General features: G+C 43.1%; 1 protein-coding gene across 1 annotated transcript in view; it reads left to right on the top strand.

Annotated features, from left to right (window-relative positions):
- The first annotated feature begins 137 nt into the window (after positions 1–137).
- Positions 138–18,363, top strand: part of TUBD1 (tubulin delta 1) — a 30,577-nt gene continuing 12,351 nt past the window's right edge. The window contains exons 1-7 of the mRNA XM_075264786.1: positions 138–227; positions 2,774–2,964; positions 4,779–4,926; positions 10,276–10,492; positions 14,198–14,429; positions 16,619–16,783; positions 18,227–18,361. Coding sequence (XP_075120887.1) covers positions 2,796–2,964; positions 4,779–4,926; positions 10,276–10,492; positions 14,198–14,429; positions 16,619–16,783; positions 18,227–18,361 — 1,066 coding nt within the window. The 5' untranslated portion in view covers positions 138–227; positions 2,774–2,795. The remainder of the gene's footprint in view (positions 228–2,773; positions 2,965–4,778; positions 4,927–10,275; positions 10,493–14,197; positions 14,430–16,618; positions 16,784–18,226; positions 18,362–18,363) is intronic.

Here is an 18,363-nt window from a genome sequence, read left to right as displayed (position 1 = left end):
CTTTGTATACATAAAATAGAGTTGGCGTTTACAGGCTTCACCAAAATGGCTCCTTTCCTGCAGACAATAATAGTTCTCTATTTCCTCCTTGCGAATGAACAGTAAGAGATGGCATTTCGTTTAAACGGCTGTTCCAAGGGAGCCTGAGAGGTGGTATTATGTCTGCAGTGGTCTGTCACAGGCTTTCGTGATATTTGGTGAGCCGACTCCCCGACACTTTCTCTCAGGTATTTTCTTTAGGCTTTGTGGATATTCACACATATATTTTATTTATATAGCGCCAACATAGTCCACAGCACTGTACAATTTGCAGGGTTCAAGCACAGACAAAAAGAGACATTACAGAGCTGATCATATTATATTACATTATCATTAACATTACAATATTACATTACACTGACAAAATCCAGTCATACAAATGGGACTTGAGTGCTCTGCTTACAATCTATAATTCTATGATACGACCTATTATAGTACATTCCTTGTATTACGTTATCTGTTTCTGATTCACTTTTCTAGTTGTGCTTTTTACACAGCACTCTGATTTGCGGAATAGGATCCCAGCCTAAGTTTAATGACTTAAAGGGGTTGTTCGGCATTTTTAGGGGGCATTCACACGGAGGAAGTTGGGGCTGATTTTTGCAAGTTAACTTGTGGCAGAATCAGCGCTGAAAAAAAGCCTTCAATGTGGGAGGAACCCATTGCGCGGAAAATGGAACCCACTGAAGTCAATGGGAGTTTTTTGGGAGTCTTTTTTTTCAGTGCTGATTCTGCCACGAGTTATCATGCCAGAATTAGCGCCAACTTCCTCCATGTGAATGCCCCCTAAAGTGCCGAACAACCCCTTTAATTCATTAAACTTAGGCTGGGATCCTATTCTGCGAATTAGAGTGCTGTGTAGAAAGGACAACTGAATGAATACCCCCTCAGTATAGATCTATCACAACATATTGACTGATGCTAGGTTCACATCTGCGTTCAGGTTTCCGGTCTTTGGGTCCACCTGGGGACCTGAAGAACAGAAATCCACTCTGCTTAAAAAGTGGTTACCTACAGAAACCTGCAAACCCATAGACTATAATGGGGTCTGCCGGGGTTTCTGCATGAGAAATGCCCGAACACAGAGCAGGTGTGAACCTAGCCTGAGATATAACATATTGAAATCACCACACACACAAATACACAGACCTACCTACCTTTATTTTCTCTTCATTACACACAAGGCCATACACAGAACACCGTGAGACGTAGGGTACAGCCCCCTGAAACAAGTTACTGAGGACCTCTTGTATCCATGCAGTTGACATTATAAGAGGAAGTGTTATGATGTCTCTAGGAATCACCGTATACATGGCAGGTCTTCAGAGCACACCACCAGCCTGCACCGCTACATACAAGAGTCTGTGCCTGCCAGCTGTCCTATAGACTGCAGAGCTTGGCGGCACAGCGTCCCCTAGCAGCCTCGCTGCTCTCACCTCCCCCTGTGTACACACAGTGCTCAGTAAACTTCCGGAGTGCACCTTGCTGGCTAATTAGCATATCAATAAAAGTGTGCTAATTCAAAAACAGCTGAGAGGATTAACAAATTAAAGGTATGTCTGGAATATCCTTTCTAATGGCTATGCAAATATATGCTCAGTTAAAGGGGTTGTCCCACGTCGCATACTCACCAGTCTTCGTTGCTGTGAAATCTTCTGTCTTCCTGCTTTGTTTTGTCATTGGTGGGGGGGGTTACATATGCAAAGCCAAGTGGCGTGATGCCACTGGCCCTGCGTGCATTCTCACAATGCGAATACAGATCCGGCATCCACTGTAATAGAGAGGCGGATGCCGGGTAGTGTAGACGCCGGCACAGATGCCTGCAACATCGCTACGCTCCTGCCCTGCATGAAGCCAGCAGCGGCCGGAGCTCCTGTTATTCCGCTCCTCCGCCCCCCCCGCCCCTCCCTCTGGAATAGCAGCATCGCTCCTGCCGCCGCTGGCTTCATGCAGGGCAGAGAGCATAGCAATGTTGCAGGCATCTGTGCCGGCGTCTACACTCTCCGATATCCGCTGTAATAGAGAGGCAGATGCCGGGGAGTGTAGACGCCGGCACAGTCTGTATTGGCGGTCCCTTCCCTCCAAAGGGTAAACTGCCCCCCCCCTTCCAAACTCGCTCCCGTGCACTTAGCCCCTCCTCCCTTCCCCCTCAGAGCAGCAGATACATCACTTGACTTATGAGTCAAGGGATGTATCAAAAAAAATGAATAAAGTAATATAGTGGACAAACAAAGCAGTTTTGCTGAAGCAATGTATTTAGGAAAAGTCTTACATCCACATTATCAAGCAGTATAGATAGGATCCTTGTGATGGGACAACCCCTTTAAAAATGAGTTTTCCCAATGATAGAATCCCTTTAATTATTAGATTCTATTGGGATCTTGAACCCCAGGAATCTAATCACTAATTCAATGCATTACAATGCTAATGTATTGCAATATTCCAACTGTTCTATTACAGGTTCCATAGAGCAGCCTGTAATAGAGCCTGCAATGCCTCCAAAATGGCACCTCAATCTGCCGGGGGCCTTAGTGCATATGATCAATGCAGGCACTGATTGTAGTCATTACTACTGAGTCTTTGCTCTCTAATATCAGAAGTTCATATTTAAATACCTGACATCTGCCGTACTATTACGGTGTATCTCAGGAAAGAGTTAAAGTACAAAAACTGCCTATGACATGTCAGAATACTTTGAAGCATCTTTTATTTTTCCTGTCTCTTCCTTCTGCAGATAAAAGCAGGATCATTTGAACATGTCTCTCATTACACTACAGTTGGGGCAGTGTGGCAATCAGATTGGCTATGAGTTATTTGATGTCATTTGTAATGATTTACACAGTAATGGACTGTGCCACAGGAAAGAAAATGGGCTTTATCTTGCAGCATCTAAAGAGAGATTCTTTGATGAGACTGAATCTGGAGGTATTAGTTCTTGCCAAACACTTATAATGAACATGTCTGCACAATTTTTCCCCTAAAACCATCACCAGTACCTGACAGGACATTTCACCTGTTGTCCAATGTTGTCCGTGTGTCATGTCTGAGCACTGCTTCTATCCTTAGAAAAATTACTTTTATTCAGTATGTAAATAAGGGTCTTGAAGTCAAGGAGAGCTAGTATATAAAGGCAATATCTCCATGACCTATAGCCTCTTTTCAGCTACAGTGTACTTCACCTAGCACCTGTAACCTAACCTCTCTGGATTGATTAAATCTCATACGTGCTCAGTGCTAGTCATGCAACATGCACTGGATGTCAACAAGGTAGTGACAGAGCAGGATACAGAATTTAAAGATACAATATTGACTGGGTTTATTCCACATAATTGGTGCATAGCAAATGTGGTGTGCCAATATTCAAAAAGTAAGGCTATTCTTCCCCTACCTTTAGATGTCTTCTCCGCACCGCCGTTTCGTCCATATGCTAATTAGTTTTCATGCAGCACTGGGGGCGGTCTCCAGCGCTCAACAGCACTGGGGGCGTCCCCAGTGCTGCGAGAAAACTATCCAGCACTGCCTTCTTCTTGTATGCTTCCTCCGCCTCTTCTTCCTTGTCACGTCTTCTTCAAAAAGGGCTGACTGCACATGTCCATTGCCATTTTCCTGTGGCCGAACAGGAAAGAAGAGGCGGCGAACAAGAAGAAAGCGCTGCTGGTTAGTTTTCTCGCATCACAGGGGACGCCCCCAGTGAAAATCTGAGGAACAGTGGCGTAGAGAAGACATCTAAAGGTAGGGGAAGAATAGCCTTTCTCAAGGCTATTCCAACATGGGCTTAGCTTAAAAGGGGATTCTAATGATAGAATCCCTTTAAGGGTATTCCAACATGATAGTACTGAAAAAAAGGAAATCTAATGATAGAATCCCTTTAATGTGGACAAATGTAAGGTTATGTATTTTGGTCAAAGAAATGTATAGTCTAAGGGAGCGTTCACACTACCGTCGGTGTCCGACATGTAGTGTCCGCTCCTAGTGTCCGCTCAAAATCCTGCATGCAGGGTTTTTCGGTCCGCTTGAGAAGTCGGACATCTTCTCTTGCGGACAGGAAAGGACGGGCACGGAGTGCAAAAGAACGCACCCGATGCCCATTAAAGTGAATGACAGGTGTCACGGACACATCTAGTGTCCGCTCCTAGTGTCCGTGACAGATTGTGAGCGGACACTACATGTCGGACACCGACGGTAGTGTGAACGCCCCCTAAGGAAAAAAATCCCACATAAATGTATAAATCATACATATTTATTAAATGTCCAATAAAAAAACAAACATGGACATAGTGACAAAAACACAATAATTGTAATAAATATGGGGAAAAGACTTGGACAGTCAGACTACCTATCTAAATACATGGCAGCAAGTGATCCCAAATGTTATACAAACGCCAAGCTTAATGCATGGCAATAAAATGCTCCATATTAACACCATGGAATAACCATAAATAACATGGAACATTGTTCCGTTGTTGCAACATATATCCTAGGTGAAATGAGAACCATATAACTTTATAGGCCAATGGACAGGACCCCAAGAAGAAACAAAAGCAGCAGTTGTTGTACACTTATTATTTGTGTGGTTAGGAGATAAGTGTTCATAATTGCACAACCCCTTTAACTTTTATCCAGGAAGTTAGGAAGACATAAATTAGATTATTTTTCATGCACAAATGTGTCCATAGCTTAAAAAAATCTGTCTAGCTTTGCTTTATTATAGTGTAATTCTATATATTTGTCCTTACTAGAGTTTGTAAGTCGGGCAGTGCTTCTGGACATGGAACCCAAAGTAATTTCTCAAACATTATCAGCGGCAGCCCATTCTGGTAAATGGAGGTATAATGAGAAGTCACAATTTTCCCAGAAGCAGGGATCAGGAAACAACTGGGCAAATGGGTAAGAAGTCATTATTGTTGTGTTTAGATTAAAGAGGACCTGTTGGCTCTCCTGACACTGTTTTAATAACTTTCTGTATTGTTATCTATGAAATAAGAAATCTATATTTAGTACTGTGCATTTTGCTGTGTGCGTGTTGCTACTCATGGAAATGTATGAATATATTGACAACTGGCTATTACCTGTTAAAGGTGTGTTTCTCCTCAATCTGACTCTGTCCAATAAGTGCTGTGAGTGCCAGGCTGCAGGACTAGGGTTGAGCTGATCTTGACTTTTCAGGATCGATTTTAAAATCCGATTTCCGATCATTTTTCATTTGAACCCGATCTCGATCCCAATTCCGATCCCAATGCAAGTCAATGGGATATTTTTTTTAATCGGAGATCGGATTTTAAAAGCAATCCTACCCCCTGGTGTCCACTTACCTCCAGAGATATCTGGTCCTGTGCCCCGTGCCTTCATTCTTCGCCTCGCTGCTGCTCCACGCTGCTTTTCTTCCTTCGCTGCCCCCTCCCTGCCAGGTTAGGAGAGTGTGGGCGGGTTAGGAGAGTGTGGGCGGGGAGATGTCACATCTCCCCGCCCTGTACCCGCCCACACTCTAGCGAGCCAAGAAGAAGGAGGGCACTGGAGCAGCCATCTCTAGAGGTAAGTAGCTGCTAGAGATTTAGTTTAGCCTTCCATTCGAATGAATGGAGGCAGCCGGCGCGCAGGGGAGTTAAGGCTGTGTGTCGGCTGCTTCCATTCATTCCTATGGAACTGCAGCGGAGCCTTCACACTGAATATACATCATATACTCAGTGTGAAGGCTAAGCAATGCATTGTGGAAAAAATCACCGATGTCGATCCCACATAAAAAGATCGTGTTCGGGGGCCACACGGTGGCTCAGTGGTTAGCACTGCAGCCTTGCAGTGCTGGAGTCCTGGTGTACAAATCCCGCCAAGGGCAAAAAACCATCTGCAAGGAGTTTGTATGTTCTCCCCGTGTTTGCATGGATTTCCATCCCATATTCCAAAAAAGACATGCTGATAGGGAAAAATGTACATTGTGAGCTCTATGTGGGCTCACAATCTACATTTAAAAAAAAAAAGAAAAAAAAAAGATCGTGTTCGGAATTCCGATGGCGATCGTGAAATTTTCTCGATCGCCGATCAGAATCCGATCTTTTCCGAAAACGATCGCTCAACCCTATGCAGGACACATCGCCTTTTGCACTGAAAATAGTAAGACTCAGTTGTTGATTTATTCATTTTGGATTAATCGAGGAATACAACAATCCAGGCGTATTAGAAAAGATGATTCATAATTGTTACTTAAAGGGGTTACCCTCCGCCACTGTCCAGTCTCACGCCTGGATGCTGGAAGTCTTGCATTTCACATGCCTGCTGAGACTAGTCAGTGGTCTCTGGTAAGGAAGGGAGTAAATGATGTCACTGCTCCTTCTATAGCAAGCGCTGAAGTCGCTAATTGGTCTCAGCTATCACATGCAGGACCAAACAGACACCAACTCATGGCCTCCACAGGGGTTGATCCAATTCCTGGTTACCATTAATGAAGAAAAGAAATTTACTAAAACCGACACATCAAGAGCGCAGACAGGTTTATTTGGATTTCTTCAGAATGTATAAAAGGTAGAAATTTTACTTAATATTAGTTATATTAATAAGTCCTGACTTAATCACCAGTGGAATAGGGGGTTTAATAATATCAACACAGGAAGAAAAAAAAAACATCTCTTTCTGGCTTTTTTCACTGGGGTACACCACTCCATGGGTATAGACCTGGCCACTAGGAAGTTGACACCAGGAATAACAAAAGCTGTCAGCTCCACCCCATGGGCTTCACATACACTGTGGTAGTCAGTTTAATTTAGTGTCCATAGGAAGGAGACATTACCTAATGGTCTTTCTGTCCATTGGTTTTTATTTTTTAGGTATAGTGGGGTCTTCAGCATGTACACCACACTTGACGTACCCCCCCCCCCCCCCCCCCCTGCAAAAGAGTGCCTCACCGATCACCCATTTCCCATTTGCTGTATCGGCGGCTGGAATGCCAGTGACTCCACTCCCATGTGCGAAGTCCACCTAAAAATAGCAAACAAGGTGATCATGAGAGATCCCTCAACTCCCACAGGGCCCCCTGAGACCCTAATTTCCACTCTCCTTGGGTCCTTTTTTTACTTGAGTCCTGGAGCTTGGCAATGAGCCCCATTTTTTTTTCTTGCTATGTAGATTGTGAGCCCCATATAGGGATCACAATGTACACTTTTATTTATTTTATTTTTTTTGTTTTAAGTATGTTTTTTGTAGAATGGGAGGAAATCCACGCAAAAACGGGGAGAACATACAAACTCCTTGCAGATGTCGTTCCTGGTGGGATTCGAACCCAGGACTCCAGCGCTGCAAGGCTGCAGTGCTAACCACTGAGCCAACATGTTGCCCCTGACCATGAGCTCCTTTTTTTCTAGGGCCCTTTGGCCCTTCCTTGCCGCTCCTACTGAGCAGCCCTGTTGGGGAGGGGGTGCACCCATTATCTCTTTCTTGGTGTGGGTAGCCCCTTACCTGACTCCAGGTACCTATTTCATGCCTACGTCAGGCCATCCAGAGCTCCTGCCAAGTGTACCATGCCACCGGCTGCGATTCTACTCTAGTCCCTGGTCTCCCCTAATCCATCTCTAAGAAGGCAGTCATGGCTCTTCCCTTCTCTTGGGGCGCACAGAGATGACTTTTTGACTAAGACCTAGAAAAGCTCACCTCTGAGGCTATAGGGAGGGGGGGGGAATGCTTTCTCCTCCTCCAGAGGCATCCTAAGCGCCAGCCACCCTCCTCCAGCCGCTCTCAGCATTGTCACTCCTTCTCTGGCTCCACCTCTCGCTCTGGAGGATTGTCTTCCTGGTACTCCCACTCCAAGTAGCCCTCTTTTAGGCCCAGACCTGCCTTACAGTCTCATACCTAGTCTTCCAGGCCTTCCTCTTCCAAGCCTTTTTCTGCCTGAAGGCCTTTTCCTGGGGCCCCTCGGACGTGGGAATGGCCGCTCTCCTTCTCGAGATCTTATTTGCCAGTGTCAACAACGCGTAGATTCGAGAGGTGGTGTCGACTAACTACTCCATCAGGTTCTCCTCCCTTCCAAGCGAAAGATGTTTTCCTCCACTGTTCATCATTCTCAAGGTTGACTCTTTCATCCCAACCTCATCTGAATGGGCTCAACAGGTTTGCGCTGTCCGCCGGTTCTGCATGGAGCCCCTCTGGTCGGTGGTGGCATCCCTGGAGTGCGGTGATTCCTCGTCTTGCGATGGGTTTGCATCATTTCTGATGTTCCGCTCTCCCCTTCGGTCGGTTCTCCGCTGCCGAGTATCTACCAAGATGATGGCATTTCTCATGACTTTCCTCCTCCAGCTGTAGTGTTTCCATTGTTGGACTACCTCCTGGTGAAGTCTGCCTCCAAACGCAATCCAATTAGCTTGCGGATCACTTGGACCTCCTTTAACTTCCATAAGGTAGGGTCCTCTCTCGTGCCCTCTCAGCGCATGAATTTCCTGGGCATGATCCTAGTCATGCACCTGTGCAAGTTCCCACCGATAGCAGTCCTTCAGGCTGGGATGTGGTCTTCGGTGCCTTGACTTTTCAGGTCCTGTGGTCCAAAGCCAAGACTCCAGATCAATCTGTTGGAAGTGAGGGCCATCTTCTTAGTCTTTTCTCGTTGACTGGACGTCCTTGGGAAGAGAGAGGTCCAGACCGACACCTCCACCTCAGTTGCCTTATCTCATCCATCATGGGGACACCAGGAGTCCTACGCCTATGTAAGAAGCTTCCTGCTCTCTTCCTTGGACGGAATGTACTGTTCCAGCTCTGTTTGTGGTACACATTCCAAGCATGGACCATTGAGCGGAAGACTGCCTAAACCAAGAAAAGCTTGACCAAGGCGAGTGGTCTCTTCACCAGAAGATTTTTCTCCAGTTGTGCTCCCTGTTGGGGCATGCCAAGTGTAGACCTCTCACCTGAACCACAAGCTCCCCTGCTACTTGGCCAGGTCCCTGGACCCTTAGGCCTTTTCCGCCAATGCTCTTGTGATTCCCTGGTTGGAATTCCAGCTTCTTTTGCTGTTCCCTCCCCTTCCTCTTCTCCCTGAAGACCGAGGGGGTTCTAGGCATCCAAATGTCCCTAAATTAACCCCATCGGGCCTGGTACGCAGTCTCATTTTCCTGCTGGCAGACGCTCTTTGGCCTCATACTCTGAAAGTTGACCTTCTGTCTCAAGGACTGCTGTTCCACCCCTCCTTACCTCAGCTGCATTTAATGGCGTGGCTGTTGAAGTCAAGGTCCAGAGGCATTTTGGTTTTGAATAGCCTGTTTTCCAGACCATGCTCATGCCTATGTACGGTGGTGTGAGAGTAATGTTTTCCTCCCGCTCTACCGTTCTCTTCCTAGAATCCTGGCTTTCTCCAATCCAGCCTGGCCCAAGGGATTGATCTTCTCTTAAGAGGCAAGATTTTTGTATTCTTCTTAAAATCCTTTTTTATTTATTGGGGGACACAGATTCCACTCCTGTTTTTTTTGTTGTTCCTGTTCCGGGCTTTTTTTGGTTCATTTTTGGGTTCAAGACTTGGTTTATTGATTCCATATTCTTTTTTTGGTTGTGGAGAGGCATCCTATTGCTGCAGTACAAACTGACTAGCACAGTGTCTGTGAAGAGGGTATAGTCTTGAGATAGAGCCAACAGCTTTTGATATTCCTACTGTCAGCCTGCTAATGTCCAGCTCTATACCCATGGTGTGGTCCCCCCGAATACCATGAGAAAAGGTTTTTACGATGAGTAAAAAAAATCCAATTTTATCTGAGACCTCACAGGAAGTAAAATAAACTCAATGACAAATGCACTATATGTAAATTAAAACCCCGAATTCATTGTGCCTGTGATGTAAGCACCAACTAGCATTGGAAATAAATATATTCTTGGAAACATCCCTGAAGCTTTGCAAAACTAACCAATTAAATACAAGCTGCTTAATGTTTTACACTCTAAGGAAAATATATTAACCCACCTTTCTGGAAGGATGTAATTGTATTGCAGCTTTGGTGCAGCTCTGTCTTGCCACATCCCTTGTTCTGCACTTCACTCTTCACTTTTTGTGAAAGAGGACAGAGCTGGGCAAATAGTAAGCAGCAACAGGACGCCTTTGGCTGACAGATTTAGGGATCAGAACGTCAGTAGACTTCAGTTTCGGTGAACCTGATTTATTAAGTTTACCCCTATATGTTCTGGCATAGGACAAAGAAAAATGTATTATACAAAATGGTAATCTTCTGTATGGTAATAGCTTACATTTATTTTCTAATACCTATATCATTACAGTTACTATGTACATGGACCGAAGCATAAGGACTTGATCATGAACTTGGTTAGAAAAGAAACAGAAAAATGTGATCGATTGGGTGGCTTCATCACAATAATGAGTATGGCTGGTGGCACTGGCTCTGGTATGGGAACCTTTATCACAAGTTGTTTGCGTGATGTCTATCCCAACTCGTTGTTACTCAATGAGGTTATATGGCCTTATGGAACAGGAGAGGTAAATATCTTTATCTTTCCATGCATCATACTAAGAAAGAATGAAAATGAAAGGGGTTGTAAACTTCTAGAAGCATACCGGATTGTTTACTTTCTGTTGTATTTCACAGTTTGTTGGATGTTCTATACCAGTAATGGTGAACCTTTTAGAGACCGAGTGCCCAAACTACAACCCAAAATCCACTAATTTATCACAAAGTGCCAACACAACAATTTAACCTTAATACTGTGCGGATCCACAAATATGGTCAATTGTGGAACCGGAAAATACGGTCGCGTGAATGGGGCCTTACAGACCTTTCAGTGATACAAACAACTTTGTACTGCATTTGGTATAATTTTGAACAATTAATGTTCACTATTTACATCGCACGGGATCTTTTTTATAGTGACCATGCAGTGTTATTATGACCTGTAATAATTTCACATGTCTGCTATTAAACAGATACTGTGTGATATAAATAGTGAAGGGGCCCCTACTCAGTCCAATCTGCTCCACAGTGGCCCCCACACAGTCCAATCTGCTCTACAGTGGCCCCCACAAAGTATAATCTGCTCCACAATCACCCTCCACACAGTATAATCTGCTCCATAGTGGCCCCCACACAGTATAGTCTGCTCCACAGTGCCCCTACACAGTCCAATCTTCTCTACAGTGGCCCCCACAGAGTCCAATCTGCTCCACTGTCACTCCCACACAGTATAATTTGCTGCACAGTGGCCCCCACACAGTATAATTTGCTCCACAGTGGACACACACAGTATAATCTGCTCCACAGTGGACCCCACACAGTATAATCTGCTCCTCAGTCACCCCCACACAGTATAATCTGTTCCACAGATGGGTGCCCACAGAGAGGGCTCTGAGTGCCATCTCTGGCACCCATGCCATAGGATCGCCATTATGGTTCTATACTGTAAATTGTTTGCAAGACATGAAGAAGAAATTCAAACTAAACTGTTTAACAAATTTCAGTTATGATAGGAGGAAAAACTTTGGTGTCCAATTTCGCCAATTGTTGTAGAATCTATGGGTCAATACCCTCCTGATTTATACATGGATTAAGTTGAATTTGTGGGTGTGTTTATTTGTATGAAGGTGGAGACCTTCAAAATCCCATTCTAAGGTATGGACTTTACTCAGTGACTCACATCGTTCCCCTTTGTTGTTTTAGTATTATTTGTCAAACAAAATAGCTGACTAATAACACTTTACCCTGTGGATATTGTGCACGTCTATGGCACAACTAAATACAAGATTTCTAATTAAAGGCACAGGACTATGAATGTATTTTATGCCTGTCTTGAGAAGGTTCAACACTAAACAAAGAATACCGTATATACTCGAGTATAAGCCGAATTTTTCAGCACAGTTTTTGTGCTGAAAAAGCCCCCCTTGGCTTATACTCGAGTCAGCAAAAAAGAAAAAAAAATGTTCTAAATCACTCCTTTCCCTAAAGTAGAAGATTACTACGAAACACATTATACACATTAGGCATCCCTGTGTCTGACAGTGCCCGGTCTACTGAATATAGGGTAGTGCTCCTGTTCCGTCGGGAAGGGGTTAATAGGGGCACTGCAAATACCCTATATTCAGCCAGACTGAATTCCAAGTGGGGGGAAAAACCCAGTCCTCAAGCTCAGGGAAGGGGCAGACAGACAACCAAAACACCCCCTCCCCTTCCCCAGCAACTACTGCACCCAAAAACTCCGACCATTTTAATTTTTAAAATTTTCCAGTAGCTGCTGCATTTCCTCCCCTCGGCTTATACTCGAGTCAATAAGTTTTTCCAGTTTTTTGTGGTAAAATTAGGGGTCTCAGCTTATATTCGGGTCGGCTTATACTCGAGTATATACGGTATATAATTCTTCTAACTAGAGGACACCAATAGTCTTATTATCATAAAAAAAAGTGCCTTGGCTTTCGTCTTTTCTGCTTGCAGTTGCCTTTGTGCAGTAGAAAAACATAAACCATTTTCTATTTAAACAGTTAGTATTAAATGGCCATGCAGAATTCTGGGTTAAAAATCACAAATATTTAAAGGGGTTGTCCAGGAATTTTCTGTTTATGGCCTACGGCCTATCCTTAAAATAGGACTTAAAGGGATTCTACCACTAAACCAACATTTTTTCTAATTACCACTTCGGAATAGCCTAAAGAAAGACTATTCCTTACCTTTAGACTTGGTCTGCGCCATTCCTTAGAAATACCGGTTTTAACCGGTATGCAAATAAGTTCTCCGCAGCAAACGGCGATGGGGCGTCCCCACTGCTGCCTGAGAGCTCACTCCAGCGACGCCTCCATCTTCAGCTGCAACCCCGCCTCTTCTGTCTTCCGTCTCGGTCCAACCTGCGACGCCTGCGCATATGCTCCTGTATTGAACTACAAGAGCAAGAGCGGCCGGCGGCCACATTTGAGCGCTGGGGCCCGCCCTCATTGCTGCGGAGAACTCATTTGCATACCGGTTAAAACCGGTATTTCTAAGGAATGGCGCCGCGGAGACCATGTCTAAATGTAAGAGACGAATAGCCTTTCTTAAGGCTATTCCAACGTGGTAATTAGAAAAAATGCTGGTTTAGTGGTAGAATTCCTTTAAATATCTGATCACAGGGTGGCTGACAGATGGCCTCATCCACTATTAGGGCCACTTCCAACACTTGTACTATACACTGTATGGAGCGGAGATAAAAGCACATAGTTCAGTGCCCAGTATACTAGCCTGGCAGTGTTACTGTAGCTCAGCTGCTATTGCCTTCAATGGGAGATTAGGTACACTAATGGTTCCTGGGCTGCTATACAGGGCATGGAGCTAATTGCTTCCAGCTGCGTGCACTGTATAGTACAGGTGTCAGAAGTGACCATGAATTGTGGACCTGTCTGTATGCTATCTGTGTGTATGCCATCTGTATGCCATAGTGTTTCACTGAATCCAGGGAAGTACACTTTGGTTCAAACTGACCCAAAGGGAAACAGGTGAATTCCTCAGGGAGTCTTCAAACTCCGCCCCCTATTCTGTTTAAAATACTTAAAATGAGCAAGCAGGACTTTTCTCTTGACGCTAAGCTGTAAGGAGCACCCTCACCCCCCCCCAGTCTGTACTAGTCCATGGACAAGTACTGGGAGGGGGGGGCGGCGTTCCTCACAGCTCAACGTAATGGCAGGGGCGGTAAGGAATGCCCCCTCTGACAGTACAGGGCTACGGACAGTATTGTCAGGAAGGGCGTTCCTCACAGCCCAGCTATACTGTTAGGAACGTCCTTCTGACAGTGAAGAGCTATCGGTAACGGCACCAATAGCTCCTGCCCCAGGGCACATAACGGGAAAGCCGCCAGTGTGCTGAACTCAGCGCACTGTTGGCTTTCTAGCAGTATATAAAACTGCAAGTGCCGGAGGACGTGAAAGGTCCTCTTTAAACAGATAGGGTTTAATTTTTTTCAACTCCCCAAGCATACCTGAAGGACAAAAATCCAAATGCTAGTGTGAACCTTGTAAGGCAACAGTGTTGATTGGGGTGTGTTTAAAGCTAGTTATCAAAATAACTTGGTGTTGCTTCAGTATCACATAGCATGCATAGTTGGGGTTAGGTTTTTTTTTTAATAAACTTTGAATTCTATGCATACAATTAAGCTTTCTTTTATTGATAACTTTATTATGATTGGCTAAAAGTAATGCAATCTCATTGAATTCTCCAAACTCTACATTTAGGTTATTGTTCAGAACTACAACTCCATTCTGACGCTCTCCCACCTCTATCAAGTATCTGATGCTCTGTTGGTTCATGAAAATGATGTACTTCACAAGGTCTGCTCTCAGCGGATGAACATCAAGCAGATATCCTTCCGGGATGTGAATAAAATTATTGCACACCAGCTTGGCAGTGTATTTCAGCCTGCATACACTGCAGATGGAGCTTCACACTACAGTAGAAATCCTCTTGGTATGATAAGTTGATAATATGTTTGCGATTATGGAATATGAACTGTCTGTCCACAACTGTAGCTCTTAAAACAAGAACAATCTGCAGATTAATCTACCATGTTCAGTTAGAAACATAAACCTCAAGTGGATATTTGCTGCAGATTTTCTCACAACAGAGTAGGTGGAATATGTGACATAATTGGAAACTGATCTATGACAAGCTAAAGAACATTTAGATTTCAAATACTTTGAGGTAATCTGGTTTATTAAAATTAAAACATTGGTCATAAAATAGGGATGTTGAATATAAACAACTTTCTAATATCATCGTGTTAAAATTTGGCTCAGTTTACCTGATTTACATTCAGGCCACGTGACCAATGGTTGGTTTTGTTGCAAGTTGCCTGCGAGCACTGAGGCCTGCATATGAGACTTCACAGAACCATGTGACCTCTTGCAAATGAAGTGTCTCTTAAACCCTCGCCTAGTCCAGCACATTGGGACTGAGGAAACTATAGACCAGTGACATCAGAGGCTATCACAGAGCAGTGCAGCAAGGACTCTGCAATGCCTATTCATAGTTTCTTTCCACATCAGTATATGCTGCACTTGGCCATTGCCATATATTAAAGCAGAAATAAACTTTAGGACAACTTCTGATTTTCCGGCAGTATTTAATTTTTAAATAGCTCTATCTTCGGTTTTATACCATCCAGAAAAATGATTCTAGTATAACAAGACAACTGAGATTCTCCACTTTCATATGTTTCATATGTAGCTGTAAAAGAATTAGAGATTTCAATAGTTAAAAACACATTCGGAAAGTGATTTTATATGCAACATGAACTGCATGACATTAAGTTCAATTTCCTGACTGACTGTTTTTAACTAGTGATATCTCAGGTTATGTTACACCTACTACTTCAATCTTGGCATCATATGAATAGATTACATTAGATTCTCAGCTTTCTTATGATACCAGAACCATTTTTCTAGATGGTATAAAATCGAAGATACAGCCGTTTGAAGTGTCCACTTCCTCTTTAGTAAATGCTTCAGCTCTGTATATTCACAATATAAATGTATACGGACTTTCCTTAGTAAAATCTCAGCTAGAGGGTTGCTAAAGAGAATGTTACAACCTGTTTTCTATTAGAAAGAACGCTAGATAGCTTAATAAATTATATTACAAAATAGTCACTAAAAACCCTTGACAAAATAGGGAAAAAAAATGGGAGTTACACTTTAAGGCACCATGACATACAGTTATGTCTTGAGGGTCAGGGATGCTCAATTGTTGTGCCTGCTTGGTCCAAGCCAGGAGCCCAGTGGTGAGTCACCGATAAACCTCCGATCCTGGTCATTTAAACCTTGGCCTGGTCACGTTCAATAGCTGTTGGTTGTAGCATCCAAGGAGCTTAATGGATGGGGTAGGGTGCTGATGGGTAAAAGATTTCACCCAGGGTTGTCATAGGAATAAACCTTTTAGACCATGCCAAAGGTGTGGTCTAATAGATTGGCTGTCATTGTAACAGTGATGGCTATTAGTGCTTGCATCCATAATGCGCAAATAAAGGTGGTTCTCAAGGAATTAAAATCCACAGCATATTCTTAGATCTTCATATGCAAAGGAGAAAAATAAACCTGAATAGGAAATTCAAAACCATTTTCATCTGCATTGTGCTATTGTATTTCACAGTCTTTCAATGAAAAATTACATACATTGTACTGTTTAATTTGCAGTTTAACATGTGCAGAACCCCCACTGAAAATCTGCAGCAATTATGTGATATGTGAACATATCAAAACTATATCTCCTGATACCCTGTGCTGTATCTCAATATTCTATGCATACGCTATGTTTATTTTGCATTAACTTACTTTCACATTGGTATATTTGTTGGACCATTCCATACCAGTGTACAATTTTTCTAGCCAAAAACTGGAACAAATCCCATCAGAAGAAAGCAGGAATGTATTTTTTGGAATCCATCCACTTATTTATTTTTTATTTTAATGTAAGCTACCGTAAGTCTTTTTGGTCCCATTATAAGATAGCTATGTAGTTGTGGTCTATTATATTTCATGCACTCAAATGGACCATTATTTTATAATGTTAAATAATGAATGTAACATTACACAAAAATTCCTGTAAAAATAATGCATACTTGTTCTCGTCAGGTTTGCTAATACATACTTTCTTCCCAGGGGAACTGATGGAGTGCCTGGTTCCACACCCGGAATTCAAGATGTTAGGTCTTCGTAACATTCCTCAGATGTCTGAACACTCCCTGGCGTATAGTACATTTACTTGGCATGGTCTCATCAAACATCTGAGACAAATGCTCATTGCTAATGCAAAAATGGAAGAAGGTGCGAGTAGTCATGTAGCAGAGCTTAAAATAAATACAGATAACTATGCAGTTTGAATGTGTTCTTGTAAGCTACTCAGGATTATTTTTGTTGGATATTCCTCTAGTGACATTGGCCAGTTCAGTGGAAAAAAATACTCCTTCCATGTACAGTAAAGAGCATCTTTACTAGCACATAGTGTGGTTGCAGCACCCACAATCCAAACTCCACCAGAATCTACGACAGCAACTCCCATTCTAGAACAGACACTTCTCAGTATTTGTATCCCCAGCTAGACATGCACTTGGCACTTTTTAGTAATCTTTCGTCTGTTTTGGGTCATTTCTGGTTAGACTTTAAGCCCTTTGGAAACAAAAATAATCAGCCATTACATAGCTGGGAATGGGTGTGTCTAAAAGAAACCTGACGTGACTGTCCCTAGAAATAGATTCAGGGTCAGTAAGAAAAATCGTTTAACTCACTATTGTATTGCCAAAGAGGTAGATCTTACATTGCCTTATAAAAATTGTATCCTTATCTTGATTATGTAAATTATTCAGCACAGTTTAAGTGATATACACTTTCCCTGCGCGTGCAGACATTTCAGTCATGCCCATTCAGCCATACCCAGTCATTAAACTCAAGCACTTAAACGATATTAATAAAAAGAAAACTCACCAAGCAATGCATCGTGTAACACCGTTAATACACAAAAATAGAGATAGCAAAGGGTTAAAAGGATAGCCTCATGTTAGCAGGTTGTGATCTAAGTCACGGAATAACACCAATCCTTGTCACTGAGTAGGAGCAGAATCCACATCACCCATGAGGGATGTCAAAATGATTGCAATGGTAGACCAAATCCAAAAGTGGAAATAGAGGAACCTCGCTTATCCAGATTCCTTTAACAGTTGACTTTATTCCAAAGACAAATACATAACGCATTTCAGGTCTCAGTACCCTTTTATCAAGTGCAAAAGTTGGAAGGAAATTCAACCATGCAGTCATGCGATGTCCATAGACGCACATTTACAATACAATGCATTGTGCTAAAGAGGTCACCACCTTTCAAGAAGGCTGTAATAAAATATCTTCCCAGCTAAGGCTACTCCTGTGAATTGACAGTGCTTGTATGGAAGATTGTAGGGAGAAACACAGGTCACCTGCACAGTGGTAGCCAGAAAATAAGTTTCCCTTGTTTTCCTAACGCTCACCACCAAGTTCCAGTCTACCCCAGAATATTATTATATACATTGGGGAGTCAGGTTAAAGGCATTACTAGGGAATTATAGACTGTAACTATTGCTTGAAATGCTTCAGACCTCTGTCCAAAACATTTACTTGAAGAGATTTTATTCATGCTGGAAAGTTCTGAGTTCAATTCTACATTAACAGTCATTATAGACAACGGCTGCATAACATCTGCTTTATGCTATCTTAAAGAATACTTGTTTTAATCTTTAGGCATAAATTGGCAAGTTCAACTCCCTTCCGAGGCAGCAACAGGAAGAAACTCGTTGACGGATAAACTGCAGTTCAATAAATCTATAGCAAACCTTGCTATTTTCCGTGGAAAAGATATTGAAGGTGCTTCTCATGGT

The sequence above is a fragment of the Leptodactylus fuscus genome, chromosome 2 (assembly GCF_031893055.1).
Source record: "Leptodactylus fuscus isolate aLepFus1 chromosome 2, aLepFus1.hap2, whole genome shotgun sequence".
Lineage (NCBI taxonomy): Eukaryota > Metazoa > Chordata > Amphibia > Anura > Leptodactylidae > Leptodactylus > Leptodactylus fuscus.
Note: the sequence above shows the minus strand (reverse complement) of the source record. Positions and strands in the feature narration are given on the sequence as shown.